General features: G+C 48.5%; 1 protein-coding gene across 2 annotated transcripts in view; it reads left to right on the top strand.

Moving 5' to 3' along the window:
- The first annotated feature begins 201 nt into the window (after positions 1 to 201).
- Positions 202 to 25,855, top strand: part of ITGB1 (integrin subunit beta 1) — a 95,129-nt gene continuing 69,475 nt past the window's right edge. Inside the window, exon 1 of one of the 2 annotated variants that reach the window (XM_075922675.1) lies at positions 202 to 437. In XM_075922675.1, coding sequence (XP_075778790.1) covers positions 429 to 437 — 9 coding nt within the window. In that variant the 5' untranslated portion in view covers positions 202 to 428. The remainder of the gene's footprint in view (positions 438 to 25,855) is intronic. The other variant, XM_075922676.1, reaches the window with a different exon arrangement.

The following is a 25,855-nucleotide window of genomic DNA, read 5'->3' as shown; positions in this document are numbered from 1 at the left end:
CGCTTTGCCAGCAGCCCGGGCAGAGCGGTGCGAGGGCGAGCGGCGCTGCAGGGGCGGGATTGTCCCGGGAGGTAGGGGAGTTGGCCCAGTGCCCTGTTCCCAGCTCCGGGCCCTTCCCGCCCAGAGCCCACAGGGCACCGATCCCTCCCCCGGCCCTAGCTGCGCGCTCCCCCGCCCACTGGCGGGGCCTGACGGCAGCAGGGAGGAATGCGCTTCCGGAGGCGGAGGAGGAGCGGCGCGGCTGGGCCCGCACCCAATTCCCACCCCCTGCGGCCCGCACACAGGGCGCCCAGCGAGCTGGACGGAGGGAGCGGCGCCGGGCTCCGCGACACGCAGGGAACCGCGCCAGGGCTCCCGGGCATCCGTGGGGACAGACCTGAGCCAGCCGGGCTCCGAGCGCGCTTCTGCCGCCGCCTTCTCCCGCGGCCATGGCCAAGGTACGGGGCCGGGGGCCGCGCTCGCTGCGGGGGCGGGTTTCCGCCCGCTTGTGCCGCGGGCCAACATGCCCCCTTGTGCGAGGAGCCCGAGCTCCCGGGAGAGACGGGGGGGGGGCTGCCTGGGGCCCCCAGGTACGCGGGGCTGGGCCCCCTCCCGAGCGGGCTGGTGCAGGGCACCGGCCGCTGCTGCCCCGGCCCAGTCTGGGGGCTAATGTGTGCGGCGCCACCCGGCTCGGTGCTGGGTCTGGGCCGCGCGGGGAGCCAGTGCCGCCCACCTTCGGGAAGCGCCAGGGCTGGCTCCGGGTTCGCTGCAGGGCGGGGCTGCCCCTCACCGGGCCTGGCCCGTGTCAGCCTGGCCCAGGGCTCCCGGCCCTAAAGCCAGACAAGGACATGCCCTGGCCCTTTGTCCGCTGCCGCCCAGCCATTCAACTCCTTGGGGCTCGGCCGCAGGGCTTGCCCGTGCGGAGTGGCCGCTACATACCCCGTGGCACTTTCCATAAGGTTGGGCGCTTTGTCCCGGGCCTCCCTGAAAGGAGGGAGGGTGGGGGCTCATCTCCTCTGCTCCTGCCTTGTGAAGGGTGCTGTAAGCACCGCTGCTTCTCAGTGGCGTTTGTGAAATGCAGTGGGTGTCTTGAGACTGTGGAAGTTCAGTCTTAATCCTCGTTCACTCCAACAGTACTAGCTAACTTCTTAACACACTTGGATGTGTTCCTAAGGTGCAGTAGAAAAACAGTTAAAAGACAAGGTCTTTCCCTGTCCCGAAAAAGTTTTAGACAGGAAGGCAACAGGGAAGGAAGGCTTGAGCAAAGACCGAGCCACAGTAAAAAAAAAAAAAAAAAAATCACAGAGAGCCTCCTAGATCTGCAAATTCTATTATGTTAAAAAAAAAAAAAAAAAAAAAAAAAAAAAAAAAACTTGAGAGGGATTGCTATTTTGGATTTTGTGGTTTTCTTTAAGTACTTTGAGTAATGCCACTGACCAAGTGAATTCAGAAATATCTAGATTTAAATAAGCCTTTTGAAATCATGAGGCCGTGGTAATAAAGATATACTTTATATTTCCGCCCTACTGATGATTCACGCTCCTGTCACAAAAATTACTTACCTCAGGCAAATCATTAAGTAGCATTGTGTAATGCTCCTTAAAGCTATATATATAAAACTTGTGGAAATAGGGAACAACTAGTAATAAGTAAGTGAGATCAAATGAATTAAGGATAAAACAGTGTTAACTTTTGTCCTTTAAAATGTTTGAAATTAAATTAGGGCTGTGGAGCGATTAAAAAATTAATTGTGATTAATTGAGTTGTTAAACTAACAGAATACCATTCATTTAAATATTACATATTTCAAAAATATTGATTTCAATTAGAACATAATACAAAGTGCACAGTTCTCACTTTATATTTATTTTTTATTACAAATTCTTGGACTGTAAAAAAAAAAAAGTATTTTTCAATTAACCTAATATAAGTACTCAGGGGGTAGAGACTGTTACTTAAAAAACTAGTGGTCTTGTAGCATCTCAGTGACTAACAAATATATATTATGAGCTTTCGTGGGCTTTCTGAAGAAGTGGGTTGTGCCCACAAGACCTTCTCATGATAATATATTATTTTTGTTAGTCTCCAAGATGCTACAGGACTACTCATTTTTCATTTTTTAAAATACAAATACTGTAGTGCAGTCTCTTTATCAAGAAAATTAAACTTAAGTGTAGAATTGTGTACAAAAAACTGCATTCAAAAATAAAACAATGTAAAACTTTAGAATCTACTTGTTCAGCCAGTCATTCAAACAAACAAGTTTGGGTTATTTGCAGAAGATAATGTGGTTTGCTCTTGTTTACAAAATCACCTGAAAGTGAGAACAAATGTTTCCATGGCACTGTTGTAGCTAGCATCTCAAGATATTTACGTACTAGATGTGCTAAAGACTCATGTGTCCTTTCATGTATCAGCTGTCATTCCAAAGGACACGCATCAGTGACCATGATGGGTTCTATTAAATAGCAATTCAAAGCATCTGAGTCAGGTGCCACCAACAGAAGGTTGATTTTTTTTTTTTTTTTTTTTTTTTTGGTGGTGGTGGTTCAGTTGTTCCCTGTCGGAGTGTTGCTCTTTTAAGACTTCTGAAAGCAGGCTCTATATCTCATCCCTCTCAGATTTTGGATGGCATTTCAGATGCTTAAATCTTTGGTTGAGTGCTGTAGAAATCTCACATTGGTATCTTCTTTACATTTTGTCAAATTTGCTGTGAAAGTGTTCTTAAAGTGTGCTAGGTCAGCATTAGAGCCTTAGATAAAAAAATGTGGATCTTCATCCCCTTGGTGCAACTCCTCCCTAGCTCAGTGATTTTCAAACTGCAGTCCACAGACCGCTAGTGGTCCACAATCACCTTGCAAATGGGCCACAAGTCAAAACTCAGCCCCTTCCCCTGCAACAAGGAGTCTATGCTGGTGCTCCAGTCGTGCTCTTCCCGTATCCCCATGAGATTGGAATGCCAGCACCAGCTTCCTGTTGGGGGGAGGTAGAAAGCCCAGAGGTTTGCTGCTGGATCCGGCCTGTGAGTGGAGCAAGCAGCTCTGCATACTGCTGCTCCCCGTTCCTCTGGCTGGAGGAACAGTGGCACACAGACACACTGCCTGGAGGCTTTCCCCACTGCTCCCATTGGCCGAAATTGTGATACAGTAATTGGGAACAGTGGAAAGCATGCCTCGAATGCAGTGGCTGGGAGTGGCACCTGGGAGCAGCGTGGGGTTCAAAGCCTGGTAACACCCAGCCCGCTCCTTCACCTTCCCTTGCTCCCCCACCGTTCCTCCTGGCCAGTCACTGCACCTTACCTGCAGCCCACTACTGCATAGTCCCCCTGTCCAGACAGCCTACCCCCAGCCTCCTCTGCACCCTTCCTCCCTCCCAGACCTCGCACCCTCACCCCCTCCTGTACCCACTCCCAGCCCAGTCCAGCACCCTACTTCCCATCTAGGCCCTCCATCCTCATCCCCTTCTGCACTCCCATCCCTATCCCCCTCCCTGGCAGCCCCCTCCTGCACACTGAACACTTCATTTTTGGCCCCACTCCTGAGTCTGGGGGAGCTCACAAAATCTACTAAACCTGGGACCTCAGAAGAGTCATTCTGGGCTGTCTGAAGCCCTGAACCTTGGTCCTCCCGGTCCTCTCTCTCCCCCTCCCTTCCCCCCCGCTTGGGGCTGGAGTGCCTGGGGAGTGAGCTGTTTCAGTTGGGGGCCACATCAGTGAGGGCTGGGATTTAAGGTTTTTTGGGGGGAAGGGTTGCCTCTCACTTTTGTGTAGTCCCCAACTGACTTTTCTGTGGACCGGTTGCACCCTGCACAAAAAAGGTTCCCTGCCCCTACCATAAATGAAGACAATGTTGCAGCCTTTTGTTTTGGTCATAAAGTAATATTTTACTTTATTTAAAATGAAATTTGGCAAACTAACATGCCAAAGTTAAAGCGCTTATTCTGTTTAATTATTTTGATTTTAATTAATAGCTCCTTTCTTCTTGGTTATATATATCCCTTTATGTTATAGCTCCAGTAGCCTAATATGAATAATTTAGTATCTACGTTACAGTATGTAGAGATAAGCTAAAGCATTTTGCATCATGGGTGGTTGGCTAGTGGTCCACAGAAAGATTTGTGTGGAGTAGGATGGGCAGCAGGGCAAAAAGTTTGAGAATCAGTGCTCTAAAGCAGGGGTTCCCAAACTTTTTGACACGGGGACCAGTAAATCCATTCACGAGCTTTTGGAGAACCGGTAACATTCAATTCAATATTTGCATATTCTTTAAGAAAATGATGAATATGCAAATAAGTTGTTTCTGGTCCTCCAACGCCCCAAGTTCCAGCTTTAGCAAAGTTTTTGATACTGTCACCCACAATATTCCTGTCAGCAAGTTAAGGGAATGTGGATTGGATAAACGGACTGTAAGATGGATAGAAAGCTGGCTAGACCAGGGTTTCCCAAATTTTTTACTTTAGCTGGAACCCGTTTTTTTTTCAGTACTGTTTTTTGCAGCCCAAAAATATAAACGCATATAAAAATAAGAATGAAAAATGAATAAATTGTCAGTGTTTCACCTGGCTGCATCCTCCGCCCAACCTGGGCCCAGGGCTTGTGGGACCTGGCGCTGCACGGGCACTCCGGGAGGCGGGAGCAGGAGCAGATTGGGGGTAGGGTATCTGGCTAGGAGGGAGGGTGCACCGAGGGGACTTGGGTAGGAGTTGCACCTTCCTGGTCTGGCACCCTCTGGACCTGACTGGTCCCAGATAAGGGAGTTTTTGGACCAGGGGAGGATATTTCAGGGCTCCTGATTCCTCCCCTCCCCACTAGGCTTTTTTGTACCTCTCTCCCCTGCAACCCAACTGAGCTGCCCACACCTGCTGGTTCCCTGCACCTCCCCCAAAACCATCCCCCACAATCCAAGAGAGTGCAGCACCAGTTCCCTGCAGCCCCTCACAGCCCAGCTGAGCTGCCCTTTTGTTCCCTATGCCTTCCCCCATCCACCTCAGCCCAGTTAAGCCCTGCACTGGTTCCCTGCATGACTCCCCCACAGCACAGCAGAGCCCTGTTTCCCTGCACCTCCCCCCAAGCCCTGCAGAACTGCTGAACCCAGCTCTGATTTCCTTCCCCTTCCTCCTTCCCTCCCCTTGAGTCTAGCCCTGCGTTCCCGGCACCTCCCTCCTTCTGCAGCCCTGGTGAGCCCAGCGGCCCGCACCTCTCCCCCCCACATCCCAGTCTGGCGCCTCCCTAGTGTGGCGCCCGGGGGGCAACTGTCCCCCCTATTCTCCCTTCGCTATGCCTCTGCCGGGAGCCTGGAACATGCGCTTCATCCTCCGCTCAGCCCGGCCCAGGGCTTGGGGGACCCGGCACTGCACAGGTACTCTGGGAGCCCGAAACACCCCGGCAGCAACGCTGAGCCCCAGTATTTTTTTCCTGCAGACCAGTATCGGGCCGCAGCCCATAGTTTGGGAAACACTGCTCTAAAGTTTTACATTGTTTTGTTTTTGAGTGTAGTATGTAACAAAAATAATCTCTGCATTTGTAGGTTGCACTTCCTCCATAAAAAGTTTGTTGTACAGTACTGTATGAGGTGAACTGTTTAATACTATTTCTTTTAAAATTAGTTTTACAGTGCAAATATTTATAATAAAAATATTAAGTGAGTACTGTACACTTTATTCTGTGTTGTAATAGAAATCAATATATTTAAAAATGTAGAATTGGTATTCTATTGTTTAAGTGTGATTAGTCATGACTAATTGTTTGAGTTAATTGTGTGAATTTACTGTGATTGACAGCCTTACATTAAATATATTCATAAGTGCTTGATTGACAGCCATGGAGACTAGAATCCTGTCTTAATAAAATCTACATGTAGAAAACACCTTTAATGTTTGTCAGCATTTCAGTACAGGCAGTCCCCGGGTTACGTACAAGATAGGGACTGTAGGTTTGTTCTTAAGTTGAATCTGTATGTAAGTCGGAACTGGCATCCAGATTCAGCCGCTGCTGAAACTGATCAGTTTCAACAGCGGCTGAATCTGGACGCCAGTTCTGACTTACATACAGATTCAACTTAAGAACCCCAGGCATCCCCAAGTCAGCTGCTGCTGAAACTGATCAGCGGCTGATTCCAGGAAGCCCGGGGCAGGGGCTTCCTGTAGTCAGCCACTGGTCAGTTTCAGCAGCGGCTGACTTGGGGACGCCTGGGGCAGAGCTGCTGGGTTGCTGCTGCGTTGGTCCAGTAGCGCCGCCGCTCCTCGGCGCTACTGGACCAACCCAGCAGCACCCAAGCTGCTCTGCCCCAGGCGTCCCCAAGTCAGCCGCTGCTGAATCTGACCAGCAGTGGCTGAATCAGGTCGCCTGGGGCAGAACAGCTGGGGTGCTACCCGGTTGGTCCAGTAGCGCCCAGAGCGGTGCTACGGGACCAACTGGCAGCGCCCCAGCTGCTGTACCACAGGTGTCTGGAGCAAAGCCATGGAGCACGGGGGCAGCGGGACAGCCCAGACGCGCCGTGGCTGTCCTGCTGCCCTCGGGCTCTGTGGCTTTGCTCTGCTTTGCCCCCCCCCCCCCCCATCCCCCTGGTCTGCAGACCAGGGAGATGGGGGGGGGGGCAAAGCAGAGCCAAGCCGCGGAGGACGCGGCCAGCTGACAGCTGTCAGCTGACCGTGCGCTCCGCGGCTTGGCTCTGCTTTGCCCCCCCCTTCTCCCCCCGTCCCCCTGGTCTGCAGACCAGGGGGAGGGGGGGAGGAGGCAAGGCAGAGCCAAGCCGCGGAGCGCCCGGCCAGCTGACAGCCCAGACGCGTCTGGGCTGTCAGCTGATCGCGCGCTCCGCGGCTTGGCTCTGCTTTGCTCTGCTTTGACCCCCCCCCCGTCCCCCTGGTCTGCAGACCAGGGGGACGGGGGGGCAAGGCAGAGCCAAGCCGCGGAGCGCGCGATCAGCTGACAGCCCAGACGCGTCTGGGCTGTCAGCTGGCCGGGCGCTCCGCGGCTTGGCTCTGCCTTGCCTCCCCCCCCCCGTTCTCCTGGTCTGCAGACCAGGGGAACGGGAGGGGCTGGGGTGGGCAAAGCAGAGCCAAGCCTTGGACCGCGTGGGCAGCGGACAACCCTGTCCGCTGCCCACGTGTTCCGCCGCTTTGCTTCCTCTCCCTGGTCTGCTGGAACGCCCCGTTCGTAACATAAGTCGGATCCGCGTAACTCGGGGACTGCCTGTATTGGATCTCTGGTGTAATGTATTGAGCATTAGACTGGTAGTGAGATGAATTGGATTCTTTTCATAGACTCATGGGACTGGATTAAATGACTTTTTGAGGACCAATGTTCCCTGTAATTTTTTCCATCCATGTGCAGAATACATTTTTTATGTGCACTGAGGCACGTGCGAGTGTACATCATCACTAGAAAGAAGAAACCTTGCTGTGGGTGCTGTGCTAATCAGCTGGGTGACAATTGAATCTTTCCTGAGTGGCTGTGCAAGTGCACACCTTAGAGGGAATGCTGGTTGCGATGCACTTTAGGATCCTGACTCACAATTTGAGAACTACTGATCTAGACCATCCCTGCTGGTGTTTGTCTAACCTGCTTTTGATAATTTCCAGTAATAGAAATTCCACAATTGATTTCAGTGCTTAACCTTGCTGCTACCGTATTTTTCTGGCATATAAGGCTACTGGGCGTATAAGACGACCCCCTAATTTTTTAGTTAAAAGATAGGGTTTTGTCTTATACTTCAGCGCCCCTCCACCTCCCTGGCTTTGCTCCCGGTGTCCCTGGTCTGCTGGAGACGGTCCCCAGCAGACCAGAGGCACCAGGAGCAAAGCTGCAGCAGTGGCGGGGTCCCGTGTATCTTTGGCTTTGCCAGAGCATGACACTTTGCAAAGCCTCGGGGGAAGCCGGCAGGGGGGCATCCCAGGCGCGCCTGGGCTGCCCCGCCGCCGGAGCCCCTCCGCAGCTTTGCAAAGCCTCGCGAGAAGCCGGCGTGGGGGCACCCCAGGCGCGCCTGGGCTGCCCCCCTGCCGGAGCCCCTCCGCGGCTTTGCAAAGCCTCGGGGGAAGCCGGCGGCCCTGGGATGCCCCGCCACCGGCTTCCCCCGAAGCTTTGCAAAGCCGCGGAGGGGCTCGGGCGGCAGGGCAGCCCAGGTGCACCTGGGCTGCCCCACCGCCTGTATACCCGGCGTATAAGACGACCCCCGATTTTTGGGGGATGTTTTCTAACATCAAAAGTCGTCTTAAATGCCGGAATATACGGTAGTTAGAATACTTTCCTAATTTCCAACCGAAGGCTCCCTTACTGCAATTTACGCCCATTGCTTCTTGTCCTATCCTCAGAGATTAAGGAGAAAATTTTTTCTCCCTCCTCCTTATATCAACCTTGTATGAACAGTAATTCCTCATTTAACACGTGACCGCTTAACACGTTTTCGCAATAGCACGATTTTTTTTAGGGAACGTTTTTTGAATTACACGACCGTCCCTGGAATAACACAATTTCCCCAGCCGGTCCATTGCTGGCAGCTGCGCGGGGCTTCCCCCGCTTCCCTGCAAAGCGGTGGAGGGTTTGCTGCTCGCCGCGCTGTTCCTTGGCGATCCCCCCTTGCTGGACGCAGTGCGGGTCCTGGCAGACCTGTCACAGGGGCATACTCTCAACCCAATCCCCCTCCCCCTCCTTCCTTTCCCTTTCCCAGAGCCAAACACCTCCCTTCCCTGCAGTAACCCAGTCCCCTTTCTCCCCCAACCTTATGTCCTGGTCCCAACAGACACCACTTGAAACGCAAACCCCTACCTTTTCCATTATTTTCAATGGGAAAAGTGACCCCACATAACACATTTTCACTTAACAAGATCATTTTCTGAAACATATCTGTAGTGTTAAATGAGGAATTACTGTACTTGAAAACTATTATTGTGTCCATTCTCAATATTCTCTTCTCCAGATTAAACAAACCTAATTTTTTCAGCCTTCCCTTATAGGTCACATTTTCTAGACCATAATTTTGCTTGTTCTTCATTGGCCTTTCTCCAGCTTGTCTACATCTTTCCTGAAATGTGGTGCTCAGAAATATACACACTTCTCTAGCAGAGTACCTTTTACTGACTGTCACAGTTTTGCTCTTTTGTTCTGGGCAAATTACTCTGCTTTTTTCTCATTAACTTAATCTGTATGTTAATTTGTATGCATCCTTGTAAAAGACTTTGACATTCAGTTGAAAAGGGTTATTTTTCTGAAGTATTTATGTATGTTCAAGTATCTCAGTGAACAATTGGCGATTTTTGTACGCCCAGTGTCATACTTAAATGTTTTATTCTTTTATTATAGCTTTATAGCGAGATAATTTTAAGTGCTCCCACTTAAATGGATGTTAAAAATTGTGATTACAAGGCTAATCGTGTAGCCTGTATTTGTATCAACTACATGACTACTCGATAAGGACCGCACTGTAGAGCCACAGAAAGGGTAACTCCAGGAGCGGGGATTGAGCAGTCCCTGCTCATGTCAATTCCAGGAGCCACCCACGCTACGGCTCTGCATTTTAAATGTAGTAATAGTTGCTGGGCTCTTATTACATTTAAAATGCAGAGGTGCAGAGTCCCGGATCAGAGTGAGCCGGGACTGCTCAGTCCTGGCTTGTGCTGAGTCCAGCAGGCCCTGTTTGCTGCAGCCAACCCAAGCCACTGCGGCCAGTGGCTACTTTGCAGCAGCAGCCACTGACTGCGGCGGGTCCAGCTCCCCGCTGAGACTCCCCCGGACAGGGGCTGCTGCCGGAACAGCCCCTGCCCACGGCCAGCCCTGTCCTCCCAGCACTGTCTCCAGGGTGCCACCATGCCCACCCCCCCACTGCCTCTATCAGAGGCAGCAGGAGAATAGGGGAGGCTGGCCCTGTGCAGGGACTGTGCAGTGACCAGGCCAGGTTGCCACACACGGGGGGCTGGAGCTGCTTGCAGCAGCTCTTGTTCCACATCCCCACTTGCTGCCTCTCAGAGGCAGCAAGGGGGTGGAGAAGCAAGTAGTCGATGCGCCAGTTGACTACCTGATAAGCGTATGCTTCCACCTTGGGAAATGATCCAACAGGTGAAAACATCTCAGTGTTTGGTAGCTTTTCCAGATGTTGAGAATAAGTCATCTTGTTTATGATTTCATCTCTTTCTCTTAGTCATTCTCCTCTTTACTACACTAAAATAATTCTTGTGTTATTTTCAGTTTGAATACTCTTCAGTTATTTGTAACAGGTGTCATGTCTCCCTTCATTCTATGTCCTGGGTTAGTAAAAGCTATGCGGTACATACTTAGTTCTTAAATTTTTCCTAATAAGTCAGACTTTTTAGCACCAAGATCAGACTTGTTGCTCTTCTCAACTCTGTAGTTGTCAATATCTTTATGGTAACGGTGTTTAGAATTGAATTTGGGGCTCCGTCTACATTGCATTATTTTTGCGGAAGAGGAAGTGCAAATGAAGCACTCATTAGCATTTCTCATGCTCACATTTGCATAGTCTCATCCGATCCTTTTTGTGGAAGAGGTTTTTGTGGAAAAAACGCAGTGTAGATGGGGCCATTTTGTGCAAAAAAAACCTTTGCGCAGGAACCCTTATGCCTCATTTTTCCCCCTCATTTCTTGAGGAATAAGGGTTCTTGCACAAAAGGGCTTTTTTGTGCAAAATGGCCCCGTCTACACTTCGTTTTTTTCCACAAAAACCTCTTCCGTAAAAATGATTGGAAGAGAATATGCAAATGAGAGCACAACAAATGCTAATGAGCACTTCATTTGCATTTCCTCTTCCGCAAAAATGATGCAGTGTAGATGGAGCCTTGAAATGTAGAAATCCCATTTAGTGTGCTCTTAAATATGTGTTCTATGAGAGTTTGTTTTGTATAAGCAGTTAACACATTGTAAAACTGATACATAAACAGCAACAGTTCCTCCCATTAGATAGATGGGTTTCCATACTATTTATCATGTGGTATCATTACTCGTGTCAATTTTCAGTTGACACACAAGTTCCTGTCCACATGGCTGCAGGAAGAAATCACATTTGAATTTTCCTGAAGAAAGTGGAAGGGCTAGAAGAGTGTAGTTTGGTCTTGGCATGGATAATTCCTTACACTGGAACAGGGGTGGGGAACCTCAGACCAGATGTGTGTCTCAGCTTGCCTGGATCCAACTGCTAATGCTCAGGGCCCCCTCCAGCATTGAGGAGTCCATATTGGCGCTCCACTGCACCTGCTGCCCCACAGCAGGCACACAAAATTAGAGCCTCCTAGTCTCTGCTGTGCAAGAGGAATGTGGGGAGTGTCTTTCTTCTTCTCAGGCGCCACATCAGTTTCTCAGTCGAGAGCTGTGAAGGATTCCTCTTTTTTTGCTTCTCACGTGTGTGTGGCTCCCAACTAACTTTTCTGCGAGTCAGCGGCCCCCACCCTTGCACGAGAACCTTCAAATGGAAGGAACCAAGAGATCATTAGCAAGATGAGGTATTTATATCCTTTTTCTATAGGATATTGTACAACTTTTAGCTATCCTCTTCTTCCCAAAAATATATTCATAGTAACTTTGCTTTGTGAAAGACTTGGGATTTGTAGAGCCAGGATCATTCATAAAGTGAAAACGCATACTTCTACAAAAAAAAGTGAGGTACCAGGCTGAAAACTGTTTCATAAATGTGGAACTACCACAGTGACTCAGAGCTGAGGAGATTTTACTCCTTTTTTGTAGCAACATCCTAACTGTTTAGGGTTGTTAGTTACCCACAACTTCTCCCTAGCCTCCTACTTGCTACAAAGAGGAATAGAGTATATTTGTTATTCTGAGAGCACTTTCATTCTCTCAACTGGTTGCCACTTGTTTTCAGAGGAGGAGTGATGTTCTTGCTTTTCCCCCACCAACTCTCTGTAAAGCTTTCCGTGAATGATGTACCCAAATACTGGATTGCTAATATCCAAACAGTTTTGTTAAATTGTCACACCTAAATATTCGTTATTGCTGGTTATGTACTATATTTATTATTTAACCTTTAAGCTACACATTTATTTGTAAATAATCCAGGCATGACACCCAGATGCACACAGTTTCTTCGTCTTGACCTGTGTACTACATACATTATTTTTTAAACAATAACTTCAACATTTTTAAAGCTATTCTTCTGGTTTTTACTTTTTCTGCTAAGGTTCCAACTAGCATAAGTGAAATTGATCAGCATCTTAATTTTGTGCTGCTAGTGGTAGGGAAAACTGACAAGAAGTATAAGCACAAGATATGTACAAACCCAGGAAATTGGTACATACAGAAATTGATGTCTTAGTCATTCCATTCATGGAAAGTTTAAAGGAAAGTTTACTGCTGGTCACTGATCAGTAAGATCTAGACTACATCCCTTTTCTCCAAAAAGGGATGTAAATTAGACACTTTGAAATTGCAAATGAAGTCGGGATTTAAATTTCCTGCGCTTACTACATTTCAAATGCAGAGGCGTAGCGATCAGTGCGACTCAGGGCTGCTGCCAGAGCAGCTTCTATTCACGGCGGCCAAACCTGGCCACTGCGAACAGAGACTGCTCCGGCGCTAGCTCCTGTTCATGGCAGCCAGGGCTGGCCACGGACAGGGGCTGCTGCCTGAGCAGCCCTTGCCCATGCGCAGCCAGCCCTGTCTGCTGTGAACTGGGGTTGCTTTGCAGCAGCGTCCCCTATACCCCCTCTTCATTCCCCCCTCCCCTCCCCCATTGGCCCCCAGCACTGGCTCCTGTCCTCCACTAGCTGACTCTCATAGAGGCAACAAGGGGGGGGTGCCACAGAGAGCACTGGGTGAGAAGGGACTGCTTGAATCCCTGCTCGCCTCATGCTCCCCGCAGCATTTCTGCTTTTGAAATGTTCGAAAGCAGAAGCGCCCACAGTGGGAACTGGCTCAAACAGGGACTGAAGCAGTCCCTCCTTGCCCCATTTCCTGCTGTGCCTCTGCTTTATCGGTTCCCACCAGCTCCTGTCACCCGCTGTCTCTCTCTGATAGAAAGAAGAAGGGGGAGCAACTAGTTGAGTCGACTATCTGATAAGCAAAGTGGAAGTGAACACCAGAGATGCTGAGATTTGCTCCCCACTGTCACAAGTAATTCTGTCATGCCATTGCAGTCATACGTTTGTTAATACATTTCTTAGTTACGATCTGATAGAAACTGGCTCTCCAAGGATAGCCTCTTTATGTTCCTCTTGTAAGGTGTGCCTCACAGCCACTGTCAAGCTTGTGGTAATTTATTTGGAAGTAGAAAGGTGGACTGGCCAGAACAGTTCTGCAAAGCAAACAGAACTTCAGGCATATTAAGGGAGAATAGTTAAGTAATACATTGGAGAATGTTAAGTAATAGCCCACAAATTTCATAGTAGAGACATTAAAGAAAAGCCATTATTGCCATTTTAGCTGCAGTAGCATGAATTCCAAGGCCCTCAGTTACTGACACCCCACTTAAAGCATAACATGTTTCAGTGTGTAATTCATTTAAATAATAATTGAGTGGAATTAGTAACTCTCCTTGGATTTTTTGTAACTGTTGGGAGTTACCTCACCTAAACTGGGACTCATTGTGACCTTAAATTCTTAGTAGGGATGTAACAACATCCCATTTATTCAGTTAACCAGTTAAACATATTTAACTGCTTAAATTTGGGCAGTTGGCAGGGGGCATTATAGCTCGACTAGGCTGTACTGCCCCCCCACTTGCCACGGCAGGGTTTGAGTGGGCCTCCCTTACTGCCAGGCTGGAGCAGCTCCCAGGCCCGTGGCGGCCTGCTGGGCTGGAGCCCCCTGTTTATATTGGGTAGTGGGTTGCTCCAGCTCACCAGATAACTGTAACTGGGAAGCATCACCTGGTTAACCACACATCCCTAATTAGTACTGTCTAAATTTTAAAACCTAGCTATTACATGGTGTCTCATCCATAGATCTCAAAGCACTTTACAGGATGGTCAATTTCCCATTTTACAGAAAGGGAAAAGGAAGCAGAGAGAGTTGCAGCTACTTGCCACTGGCTTTCTATATGATTCTGGGCAGAGACAGACCGGGAACTGAATCCATCCAACTGGAAGGGACCTTCAGAGGTCATCGAGTCCAGTCCACTGCCCTCATGGCAGGACCAAGCACTGTCTAAACCATCCCTGATAGATGTCTGTCTAACCTCCTCTTAAATATCTCCAGAGTTGGAGATTCCACAGCTTCTCTAGGCAACTTATTTCAGTGTTTAACCATCCTGACGGTTAGGAAGTTTTTCCTAATGTCCAACCTAAACCTCTCTTGCTGCAGTTTAAGCTAGTTGCTTTTTGTCCTATCCTCAGAGGCCAAGGAGAACAGTTTCTCTCCTTCCTCCTTGTTACACTCTTTTAGATACTTGAAAACTGCTATCATGTCCCCGCTCAGTCTTCTCCTTTCTAAACTAAACGAGCCCAATTCTTTCAGTCTTCCCTCATAGCTCATGTTCTCTAGACCTTTAATCATTTTTGTTGCTCTTCTCTGGACCCTCTCCAATTTCTCCACATCTTTCTTGAAATGTGGTGCCCAGAACTGGGGACAACGCTCCAATTGAGGCCTAATCAGCTCAGAGTAGAGCAGAAGAATGACTTCTCGTGTCTTGCACACAACACTCCTGTTAATGTATCCCATAATCTTTTTTTTTTTTTTCAACAGTATCACATTGTTGATGGCTCATATTTAGCTTGTGATCCATGATGTCCCCTAGATCCTTTTCTGCAGTACTCCTTCCTAGACAGTCGCTTCCCATTCAGTATGTGTGAAATGGATTGTTCTTTCCTAAGTGGAGTAAAGAAGAGTCTTGATTTTCTGACCTCTGTTTATCCAACATTTCATTTTATCCAACATGCTGCCCGTCACATCAACGGGCTCCACGCACGCTTCACACCACAATGGCCTTGCTTTCCCTTTCCCTTTTCCAGGGCTGGGTGGGAGCTCTGGTTGGCAGGTCTGCAGTGCCCTTTTGTGGCTTTAAAATTCGCCTTTGGCAAAGTTGCTTTTTTCCTGTTTATGGGGAAAGCAGCGAGCACCTTTCCCTGCGTCATGGCTTAGGCAGTCCACACACAGCTCTGCAAAATCATCGCCGGGGGATGTGGAGTGGCATAGGGTGAGGGCTGCACTCCCACCGCAAAGCAGAGCCCCGGATTTTATTCCCGTTTGGGGAGAAATACAAGGGCTGGTCAAGATGGCAGATTCAGGAGGTTTAGAACTGGATCCTGCAAGGTATTTACCTCAGACCATTTTTTCAGTTTGTCCAGATCATTTTGAATTACAACTGCTTTGCAGGATAGAGTTACAACCCCTCCTAGCTTGGTATCATCTGCAAACTTAAGTGCACTCTCTATGCCAATATTTGAATTGTTGATGAAGATATTGAACAGAACCGGTCCCAAAATAGATCCCTGCAGAAGGCTACTTGCTATGCCCTTCCAGCAGGATTGTGAATAATTAATAACTACTTTCTGAGAACGGTTATCCAGCCAGTTATACATGTACCTTATAGTAGCCCCATCTAAGTTGTATTTGCCTAGTTTATTGATAAGAAGATCATGCGAGACCGTATCAAATGCCTTACTAAAGTCTAGGTATACCATGAGTAGCTTCACCTACATCCTCACTGAAAAATAGGGTTGTTGCATTTGGATTATTTTAGTAATTGAGTACTTGATAGAATTTTTATTGATTACTCAGTAGGGGGAAGGCAGTCCCATTTAGTCCCAGCTCACACCAGGACAAAACCCCACTGAGGCTCTTCAATTTAAAAGGCAGTAGGAGTTCCCAGCTGCCTCCGGGCTCCACAGCAGCTGCCCCTTTGAAATGCACAGAGGTGGCATTTTAAAGGGGCAGCTTGCAGCACAGCTGATCTGCGGATCAGCTGTATGGCAGGCTGTCCCTTTAAAACACCACCTCTGCATGATTCAAAGGGGCAGCTGTGGAGCCTGGGTCAGCTGGGAACTCCCCAGCTGATCCCGGGCTCTCCGCAGCATTTCCCCGGAACCCCAGCTGATCCTGGATTCCGGGGAAATGCCACTGGGAGCCGGGGATCAGCTGGGGAGTTCCCAGCTGACTCTGGGCTCCACAGCTGTCCCTTTGAATTGCACGCAGGCAGCGTTTTAAAGGGGCAGCCCACCGCACAACCGATCTGCGGATCATCTGTGCTGCGGTTGCCCTGGGGTTTCAAAGTGGCAGCGCCCCCTTTTGCTGCCTCTATTTTATAGAGGCAGCAAGGGGGGGATGTAGACTAGTCAAAAGACTATCCAATAAGTTGACTAGTCAATTAACTGCATTTTAACATCCTTAGTATCCGCATCCGTGGATGCAGATATCTGCAGCTCATTTTTGAAGATATAGATGTGGATGGCAATTGATGGCATATATTACATTAGAGAATGTTCAGGATCACATATATCTCATCAGAGGATGATGCACTTGATGGCATATATCACATTAAAGGAACTGCACGTTCTCTAATGTGATATGTTATCAAGTGCCAGCATTGCTCCTCTGCTATGTATATTGGCCAAACCAGACAGTCTCTGTGATAGAGGATACATGGACACAAATCAGACATCAGGAATGGTAACACACATTCAACTATAATGAGACATTTTGTATATCAGAGGCAGCTGTGTGGGAGGGGGGGCAAGCAGGAGCCTGTATGTGCAGGGAGCTGACTTCTGACACACGCGTAACCAGGTTGCCACTGAATTTTTCAGCAATTACATGATTACTTAATTAAGCACATTTAACATCCCTTGTATTAAAAGGAGGTACATTATTTCTGAAGTTGGTTTAAGGATTGTCCTGATCTTGAGATGAATGGGTGTGAGCTCTATACTTGAGGTGGAAATTTAGTCCTGGTTCATTGAAGGTAAGCTAAATATCCATCTAAGTCTTGGTTACTGTGGGAGGATGCAACTTATGTGCATGTGAAGTATGTAAGCACATGCAGGACATACTAAGAACAGCACTTCTAAATACTTCCCCAGTTGATTTTGCTAAACACTTTGGAAGCCAGTTTCTAGTCATTTTAAAAATAGCCTCCAAATGATCCATAATACACTGATCGAATTGTACACAGGCAAATCTGTCAGTGTGTGGAAAACAAGTGTTCTAGGATGTCAGTGTTACTTTTTCTTGGGTGGGGATATCGCTTCAGTTTATAAAAGGAAATGATGGGTTTCCTTTTTCTGAAGAACACAGTATGCACATTATTTGATGCAAATTCTTTTAACTTATAGCTGAAAGCAGTATGCTTCATAAACAACAGTGCCAATGCAGTGGGTATTCTTTCTTACCCAAGGATGTGGTGGATAGGGTAAGAATTTGCATCTTTGGATGCATTTGCTTACATAGCTTTTTAGAAACCAAACTGAAACAGGACCCAGCAATCTTGGCTTCTTAGCATACAGGCAGTCCCCGGGTCACGTCAGTCCGACTTAAGTCAGACCCCTAGTTACGAACTGGGGGGAGGCGCCGCTAGTGCGGGGTGCCTCCCCCACTGTCGCCGCCTCCAGCCGCGCGGGGGGCGCTTCCCCCCAGCAGACCAGGGAGACGTGGAGCTAGCGCCACCCCCCCCCCCCCAGCAGACCAGGGAGACGCAGAGCGGCTTTTCTTGCCGCGGAGGACGCGGGCGGCGAGACTGCGGCGCGTCTCGGTGTTCCCGCCACCCACGTCCTCCGCGGCTAGAAAAGCCGCTCCGCGTCTCCCTGGTCTGCTGGGGGGGGGGGCGCAGCTAGTGCGCACCCCCCACCGCCCTCAGCACACCAGGCTTTTCTCGCCGACGCCTGGGGTAGAGCAGCTGGGGGGCTGCCGGGTTGGTCCCACAGCACCGAGGTGCAGCGCTACTGGGCCAACCCAGAAGCACCCCAGCTGCTCTGCCCCAGGCGTCCCCAAGTCAGTGCTGCTGAAACTGATCAGCAGCTGACTACAGGAAGCCCGAGGCAGAGCTGCTCTGCCCCGGGCTTCCTGTAGTCAGCTGCTGATCAGTTTCAGCAGCGGCTGACTTGGGGACATCCGGGGTAGAGCAGCTGGGGAGCTGCCGGGTTGGTCCCCGCAGCGCCGACGTGCAGCGCTACGGGGACCTACCCGGCAGCGCCCCAGCTGCTCTGTCCCAGGCGTCCAGATTCAGCCGCTGTTGAAACTGATCAGCGGCTGATTCCAGGAAGCCTGGAGCAGAGCAGCTCTGCCTCGGGCTTCCTGTAGTCAGCTGCTGGTCAGTTTCAGCAGCGGCTGACTTGGGAACACCTGGGGCAGAGCAGCTGGGGTGCTGCCGGGTTGGTCCAGTAGCGCCGAGGAGCGGCGCTGCAGGACCAACCCAGAGCACCCCAGCTGCTCTGCCCTAGGCGTGTCCGATTCAGCCGCTGCTGGTCAGTTTCAACAGCGGCTGAATCTGGACGCCAGTTCCGACTTACATACAAATTCAACTTGAGAACAAACCTACAGTCCCTATCTTGTACGTAACCCTGGGGAGTGCCTGTATTGTAATATATTGATGCTAGCAATTTTTGTGAAATATTCCCATCTTTGCTCTAATATTACTGAGGGTTTGTGTATGCTAACCACTGACATAATTATGACTGAGACTGCTTGGAGCTGATGTAGTTAGAGATAAAATGGCTTACATTAGCACTGGTGCTAGCACTGGGGGAAAGCTAAAGGCTCATATACCTCCTCTACCATGGATGCATTTCATCAGGCCCTGGTGACTTGCAGACATTTAACTTTTCTAAGTGATATTAAACTACTTTTTTTGTTAATAAACCTACCCCATTCCCACTAGTATTCACTATATTAGGCATTCCTTCATCATCAGACTTCTTGGTGAAGACTGAAACAAAGAAGTCATTAAGCACCTCTGCCATTTCCAAGTTTCCTGTTACTGTTTCTCTCTCCTCACTGAGCAGTGGGCCTATCCTGTCCGTGGGTCTGCTTCTTGCTTCTAATATATTTATAGAAAGTCTTGTTTCCCTTTATGTCTGTAGCTAATTTGAGCTCGTTTTGTGTCTTTGCCTTTCTAATCTTGCCCCTGCATACCTGTATTGTTTGCTTATTTTCATCCTTTGTAATTTGTCCTAGTTTCCATTTTTTATGAGACTCCTTTTGTATGTTTAGATCATGCAAGATCTCCCTGTTAAACCACGGCAGTCTTTTGCCTTACTTTCTATCTTTTCTTGCAGCAGAACAGCTTGCTTTTGGGCCCTTAATAATGTCCCTTTGAGAAACTGCCAGCTCTCTTGAGTTCTTTTTCCCCTTAGTCTATCTTACCAAAATCTGCCTTCCTGAAATCTAGTGTTTCTGTTTTGCTGTTCTCCCATCTACCATTCCTTAGAATTATGTACTCTTAATTTCATGATCACTTCTACCCAAGCTGCCTTCCACTTCTAAATTCTCAACCAGTTCCTCCCTATTTGTTAAATCAAATCTAGAACAGTAATAGTATAGTTGATTAACTGGTAAACAAAAGCGTGTAGATTAATGCTACAGACTACATGCATCCTTCCCCCCTCTCCCTCCCACTTGCTAGTACATTTTTTTAGCAGGCTGGCCAGCAATCCAGCTCATTCCTGGCTTGAAATGGGTCCAGGACCTATCGCTGCTACAGCTCTACATTTAAAGCGTATTAAGAGCCAGATGGGAAGGCAGCCTGGCTCACTTCTGGCTTGTACTGGGTTCAGGAGCTCAGACTCACTCTAGACGGGCTGCTGCCACCCCGCGCTACTGCCTCTTTATCAGAGGCAGCAGCACAGGGCAACAGGCAGCCAGTCTTTGAGGGGAGCTGGTTTTTAAACTGGCTCCTCTTGTGGACCAGCTCCCACCTGGCACCCTGCACTGCTGCCTTTGTGTCAGAGGCAGCAGCATGGAGTGGCAGGGGGATTCTCAGGAGTAAGGCCAGAGTGCACTGGCTGCCAGCCCCGCCCCCAGGGGCTACAGAATAATCGACTAAGTGATAAGAATTCTTGAGGTTACTCAACAATTCAATTAACTGATATTTAACATCGCTAGGAAGGGGCAGGGTCTTTGGGAAGAGGCAGGGTAGATCTTGGACTTCCCTTAAATTTCAAAACTGATCTTGGCCATAATAGGGTTGGAGACCACTGCTCTAGACAATCCCACTAAAATGGGATGCTTCATTCCAAGGTTGGTTTGTGGCAGAAGAAAAAGCAATGAACATCCACTAGAATTAAATAGGTGTTTTTGTTAACTGCTGCAGGATTTGATTTATTCTCAGGATTTGAATTGTGCCTAAAATTACGGTTAAAGGTAACTCAGCTCAAACTTATTATGTTCTATCAAATAGGGGGAAAAAAAGAGGTTATTTGATCATGTGTTTGCACTAGCGACTGAAAGGTGAACACGGATTTATCAAACAAGATTTCCATTTAGATCACAGAATCCTATAACTCAGGAGTAGGCAATAATTTTTGACAGGCGACTCCAAGATTTTGGAAAGTGGTTGAGGGCCACTCTCTTTCATGATATTAATGGAGGAGATGCGGGAGCTGGGATGGAGGCCAGGTGCAGAGGGGAGCTTGCGGTAACGAATTGGGGTCCAGGAGGGACACTGGAGTCTGAGAGGGAGTTTGGGTGAAGGAGGCAGTTGTGACTTAGGATGGAAGGGGACTGGAGTGCAGGAGTTTGGGATGTGACCTAGGATAGAAGGGATTGTGATCTGGGGCAGGAGATTAGTGTGCCCGATATGGGAGGGAATGTGAGCAAAAGAAAGGGACAGAGGGTTTGGGTATGTTGAGTGGAGAGGGGCACGGGGTTAGGGCAGAGAGGGGCTGGGGTGCCAGAGGCAGGCTATGGCCAGGAGACTTACCAGCCAGTAGCCAAACCAGCCTGCCTGCCTGCAGAGCTAATGCTTGCAGAGCTTAAAACATTTCCTAGCCAGCCAGCCTGTTTGCCTGGCCATGTGCTTCACTGAATAACTGAGCTGAGGAGAGGGGACATGGTTTTTCTTGGCTGCCTGTTATTCAAACAAGCAGCTCCCATTGGCTGGTTTCTAGCCAGAAACCAGCCAATGGGATTGTCCTGGGGGCAGGGGTGACTGGCTTCCCCCGTCCACTCCAGTTTTGAAACAGGAATGGAGCCCGGCAGCCACGTTTCTGCACAGGGCTGCAGGGCAAGCAGGAGAGCCTGCGTGGGGCTCCTAGCTGCTTCCGCAGGCCAGATCTGGTGGTTTGATAGGTCACATCCGGCCCGCGGGCCATATTTTGCCCAGCTCTGCTATAACTGGAAGGGACTGCAAGAGGTCATCAAGTTCAGTCCCCTGCCTTCACGGCAGGACCAAGCACCATCTCATCCTTGATAGATTCCTATCCAACCTGCTCTTAAATATCTCCAGTGATAGAGATTCCACAACCTCCCTAGGCAATTTATTTCAGTGTTTAACCACCCTGATAGGAAGTTTTTTGTAATGTCCAACCTAAACCTCCCTTTGCTTCAATTCAAGCTGTTGCTTCTTGTTCTATCATCAGAGGCCAAGGAGAGAATTTTTTTCCGCTGCTCCTTGTAACACCCTTTTACATACTTGAAAAGGGTTATACAATGGCTAGTGCTGTGGCCCTGATTTTGATGGGATCTGGGGTAGAATATAGCAAAGCTTGATAAAATTCAGGTTTTTTTTAAATGTATGACTTAAATGATGGTTAATATGGTTTCTTCAGTGATCTGTCAACTGATTACTTCCATGTAAATGTTGCTATGGTAATATGCAGTGAAATATTTCCAGACCTTATTTCAAAAAGCAAATAGCTAATAAACCTGACTTGCTTAAGTGTCTGCAGTTTTTAAAAATAAAATACATGTGTTGCTCTGCTATTTGTTTATAGTAAGAATAAGATGGCTTGCCTTTTTGAAGGTCAAGGCATATTTCAAAGGCAGAACTGAATCATGAGCAACAGTTGTGGTCAGCTGTGTAAGAACTAAGGATGTTATATTGTGGTTGTCTAGCTAATCATGTAGTCGATAAGGACCACTCTGCAGAGTGGGCATAGCTCCAGGAGCCAGCTCGAGTAAGGATTGAGCAGTCCCGCTCATGCTGGCTTGGGGAGCTACCCACGCAGTGGCTGTGAATTTTATATATAGGAAGAGCCACTGGGTTCTTTTTACGTTTAAAATGCAGAGGTACAAAGTCCCAGATCAGCATGAGCCAGGGTTGCTCAGTCCTGGGTTCCGCTGAGTTCAGCAGCCCCTGTTCACAGCAGCCACCCCTCCCACCCGGTTGCATCTAATAGAGACAGTGGGGTGGGGGAGAGAGGGCGGCATCGCGGAGACCGTGTTGGTGGAAACCGGCTTTTAAGCCAGTTTCCCTCAGCACTGGCTCCTGGTTCCACCCTCCCTTGCCGCCTCTAAGAGAGGCAGCGGAGGTGGGGGGAGCAAGTAATCGATACTTCTGTCAACTACCCGGTAAGTTCTTGCTTATTGGGTAGTCAACTATTCACTTACATCCCTAGTAAGAACTATCTTTATATGCTGGAATTGTGTGGATAAATTCTGCCCGTAAGGTTCACAAACTAAAATAGCCTCTAATGGGAGGAGTGGAGGCTGGAAATCTTAAAAGGATTACTTAATAATGGCACAGAGGATACCTGTATTCCAGTAGAAAAATATACATTGCTATGTGGGATTTTTATCTTCTATCCAGCTGAAGTGGAATTTTAAGAGGGAATATGTTTCTTGCAGGCTAATAAGGCCTCTACAGACTGGACTTAAAGTATTAAATACCCAATGCAATAGTCTCCAGAAAGCTTACAGTAGTGTCAAATTGCAAGTAAGCCGTGAATTTATCATTCTTGATCCCTTAAATAGAAAGACTAGTGGCATTGTTGGTTGGACATGATTTAATCATATAGTAAGTTTCCTTCCAGAAACTGGATTAGATCATTAGCTTCAATTTAAAGTACAGGCAGTCCCCGGGTTACATGGATCCGACTTACATCGGATCCCTACTTACAAACGGGGTGAGGCAACTCCGCAATAGCTGCTTTTCCCCCAGCAGACCAGGGAGACACGAAGCTAGCGCCCCCCCCAGCAGACCAGGGAGACACGGAGCGGCTTCTCTCAGCAGACACCTCAGCTTGAGAATAAAGGACTGAGGGAAGTGAGGTGTGGGAGAATAAAACTGAGCTCTGGAGAAATGTTTGGCTAGAGTTTCCCCTACAATATGTACCAGTTCCGACTTACATACAAATTCAACTTAAGAACAAACCTACAGTCGCTATCTTGTACGTAACCCGGCTTTGCAAAGCCTCGGGGAAGCCGGCAGCGGGACAGCCCAGACGCCCCGCGGCTGTCCCGCTGCTGGCGTCCTCAGAGGCTTTGCTCCCCGTCTCCCTGGCAGACCAGGGAGACTGGGAGCAAAGCCGCAGAGGACCCAGGTGGCAGGACCGCGTGTGTCTCGGTCTGCCGCCCGCGTCTTCCTGGTCTTCTGGGGTGGGGGTGGGAGGCGAAGCTAGTACGCCCCCCCCCCCAGCAGACTAGGCTTTTCTCCAGATGCCTATGGCAGAGCAGCTGGGGCGCTGCCGGTTGGTCCAGCAGCGCCGCTCTGGGCGCTACTGGACCAACCCAGCAGCACCCCAGCTGCTCTGCCCCAGGCGTCCTGATTCAGCCGCTGCTGGTCAGTTTCAGCAGCGGCTGAATCAGGACGCCTGGGGCAGAGCAGATGGGGTGCTGCTGGGTTGGTCCAGTAGCGCCGAGGAGCGGCCGCGCTACTGGACCAACCCAGCAGCACCCCAGCTGCTCTGCCCCAGGCGTCCCCAAGTCAGCTTCTGCTGAAACTGACCAGAGCTGACTACAGGAAGCCCGAGGCAGAGTTGCTCTGCCCCGGGCTTCCTGGAATCAGCTGCTGATCAGTTTCAGCAGCAGCTGACTTGGGGACGCCTGGGGTTCTTAAGTTGATTCTGTATGTAAGTCAGAACTGGTGGTCAGTTTCAGCAGCGGCTGAATCTGGATGCCAGTTCCGACTTACATACAGATTCAACTTAAGAACAAACCTACAGTCCCTATCTTGTACGTAACCCGGGGACTGCCTGTACTCTGCAGTTTCCTAGGGGCTTGGATTAACACAAGTCAGGACACGCTGGAGGAAGATAAGAAAAAGACTCTTCTCTTGTTTTTTTTTTTCTCTAATATGTTGGTTGGATAATGCATCTGAGTTATAGGATAGCAAGGACTTATACATTTGTGAAGTGCCAAAGGAGCTTTGGCAAAAAGAATGCAGATACTGCAGTTGAGATTACGCATAACCCACAAGTAAAATAAATTAATGGATTTGTATTACTAGCATTTTAGTTAGATATAACTAGAGACCTCTGCCTGCCATGCTTTTGAACGACATAAGCCAGGAAAAATATGAATCTTTTTCATTGTTCACATACATCTAAAGTACCTAAAATTCAGGTTTAAATGTTGATATATTCAGATTTTGATTGTTTGTAACACAAAAATCCAGAGCGTGTCAAAGGAAAAATGTAATAGAGTTAATAATGCAACTGCAGCAAATGGCTAAACCCTAGTTAATATGTCTGAATAAGAGTAGAAGAAATAAAGTGCTACAATCTCATCAGGAATTAAGTTTCAGTGAGGTTCTAACTAATTAATTTCCTTTGTGCTGTGTTCATGGCAGATTTTTTTTTAAGATAGCTGTAAGCCCCACCCCCCATGTTAATAAGCAGTACTTTCCTTTCTAACATTGATATGAATGTCAGAATAATTTCTTAAACCATGAAATCTTGACTTGAGCACACATTTAAAACAAACAATATGAAGAAAGCATAGTACAAATTAGGCTCTGTCTGCATTAGGATAGAACTAAACAGTACAAATCTGGTTAACACTTTAAATCAAAACTAGTATTATAGCAGCTCTTAAGAGCCCTGGTATCCCACTGTACAGGATACTGTGGAACCATTAAAGACTGAAAAAAGGTAAAGTCTTGAAGCAGGAACAGTCGAATCCACATTGCTCCTTCTAGAAGTCCATTGTAGTGCACTGAATGATGGAGCATATACATGGATGCAGCCAGTGTTTACTGGGCTTTTGACAAAGAAACAGGCCTCTGCCAGTTGCAGCCTCCTCGCCTTGTTTCCTGTAGCCTGGTTCCTTCAAAGGACCCTTGTTCCCAGCTTATCTGTGGCTAATTTGAAGTTGTTTCATTCTGTTTCTTCCCTTCTCCCTGCCTACGTTTGAGTTTTTCATCTTCATATTATACTAATTTTGTTCTCTACAGTTTGTGCCCTCTTTTCCTGTCACTCCATCCTCCCCACTTCTTTCTGCTTCTGTTGCACTCCTCCTTTCTGCCTGTCATGTGCCAGTGTCAAGTTACTTCATGTTAGAAAAAATTCTCACACATGACGTGTCAATGTAAGGAATCTGCCGTGGTTGTTGCTGAAGCCTCCTACATAATGTATATATTTTAGAAATGTGCCCTCTGTCCGCCTGTGAGTCCATTGGTTCAAGAACTCCTCCTAAACAGTAAGAGCTAGGGCTTCCAAATTTGGAATGTTGGTTCCTCTTATCCTCACTTAAAGCAAGATCAGGGTTTGGTTATGCCAAGAAAACAGGAAGTGCTGGGAATCGCCTGTTTTCCATAACATGGAAAGGGAGGGGCAGAGAGGAGGGACACAGTACTGAGAGTGGCCACTGGGGACAGTGAGACCTCAGAGGAAAGCAAGATACTGCAGAGACACCAGTGGGGGTAGCTTTACTACCAAGAGAGTGAGCAGCAGGGCTGCGGCTTGCTATCTTGCTTGCTACCAGATCAGGTAAATAGCCTTCTTGCCCCAAACCCTTTCCCCCCCCCCCCAGCCCTTGGCCGCAGTGCTAGGGAGGGAAGGAAGAAAAAGCCCCTGGTGGCCAGGGAGAGCTGGGGAGGAGATAGAAGGCCTCTGG

Source organism: Pelodiscus sinensis, chromosome 2 (assembly GCF_049634645.1).
Source record: "Pelodiscus sinensis isolate JC-2024 chromosome 2, ASM4963464v1, whole genome shotgun sequence".
NCBI classification, from domain to species: Eukaryota; Metazoa; Chordata; order Testudines; family Trionychidae; genus Pelodiscus; species Pelodiscus sinensis.
Note: the sequence above shows the minus strand (reverse complement) of the source record. Positions and strands in the feature narration are given on the sequence as shown.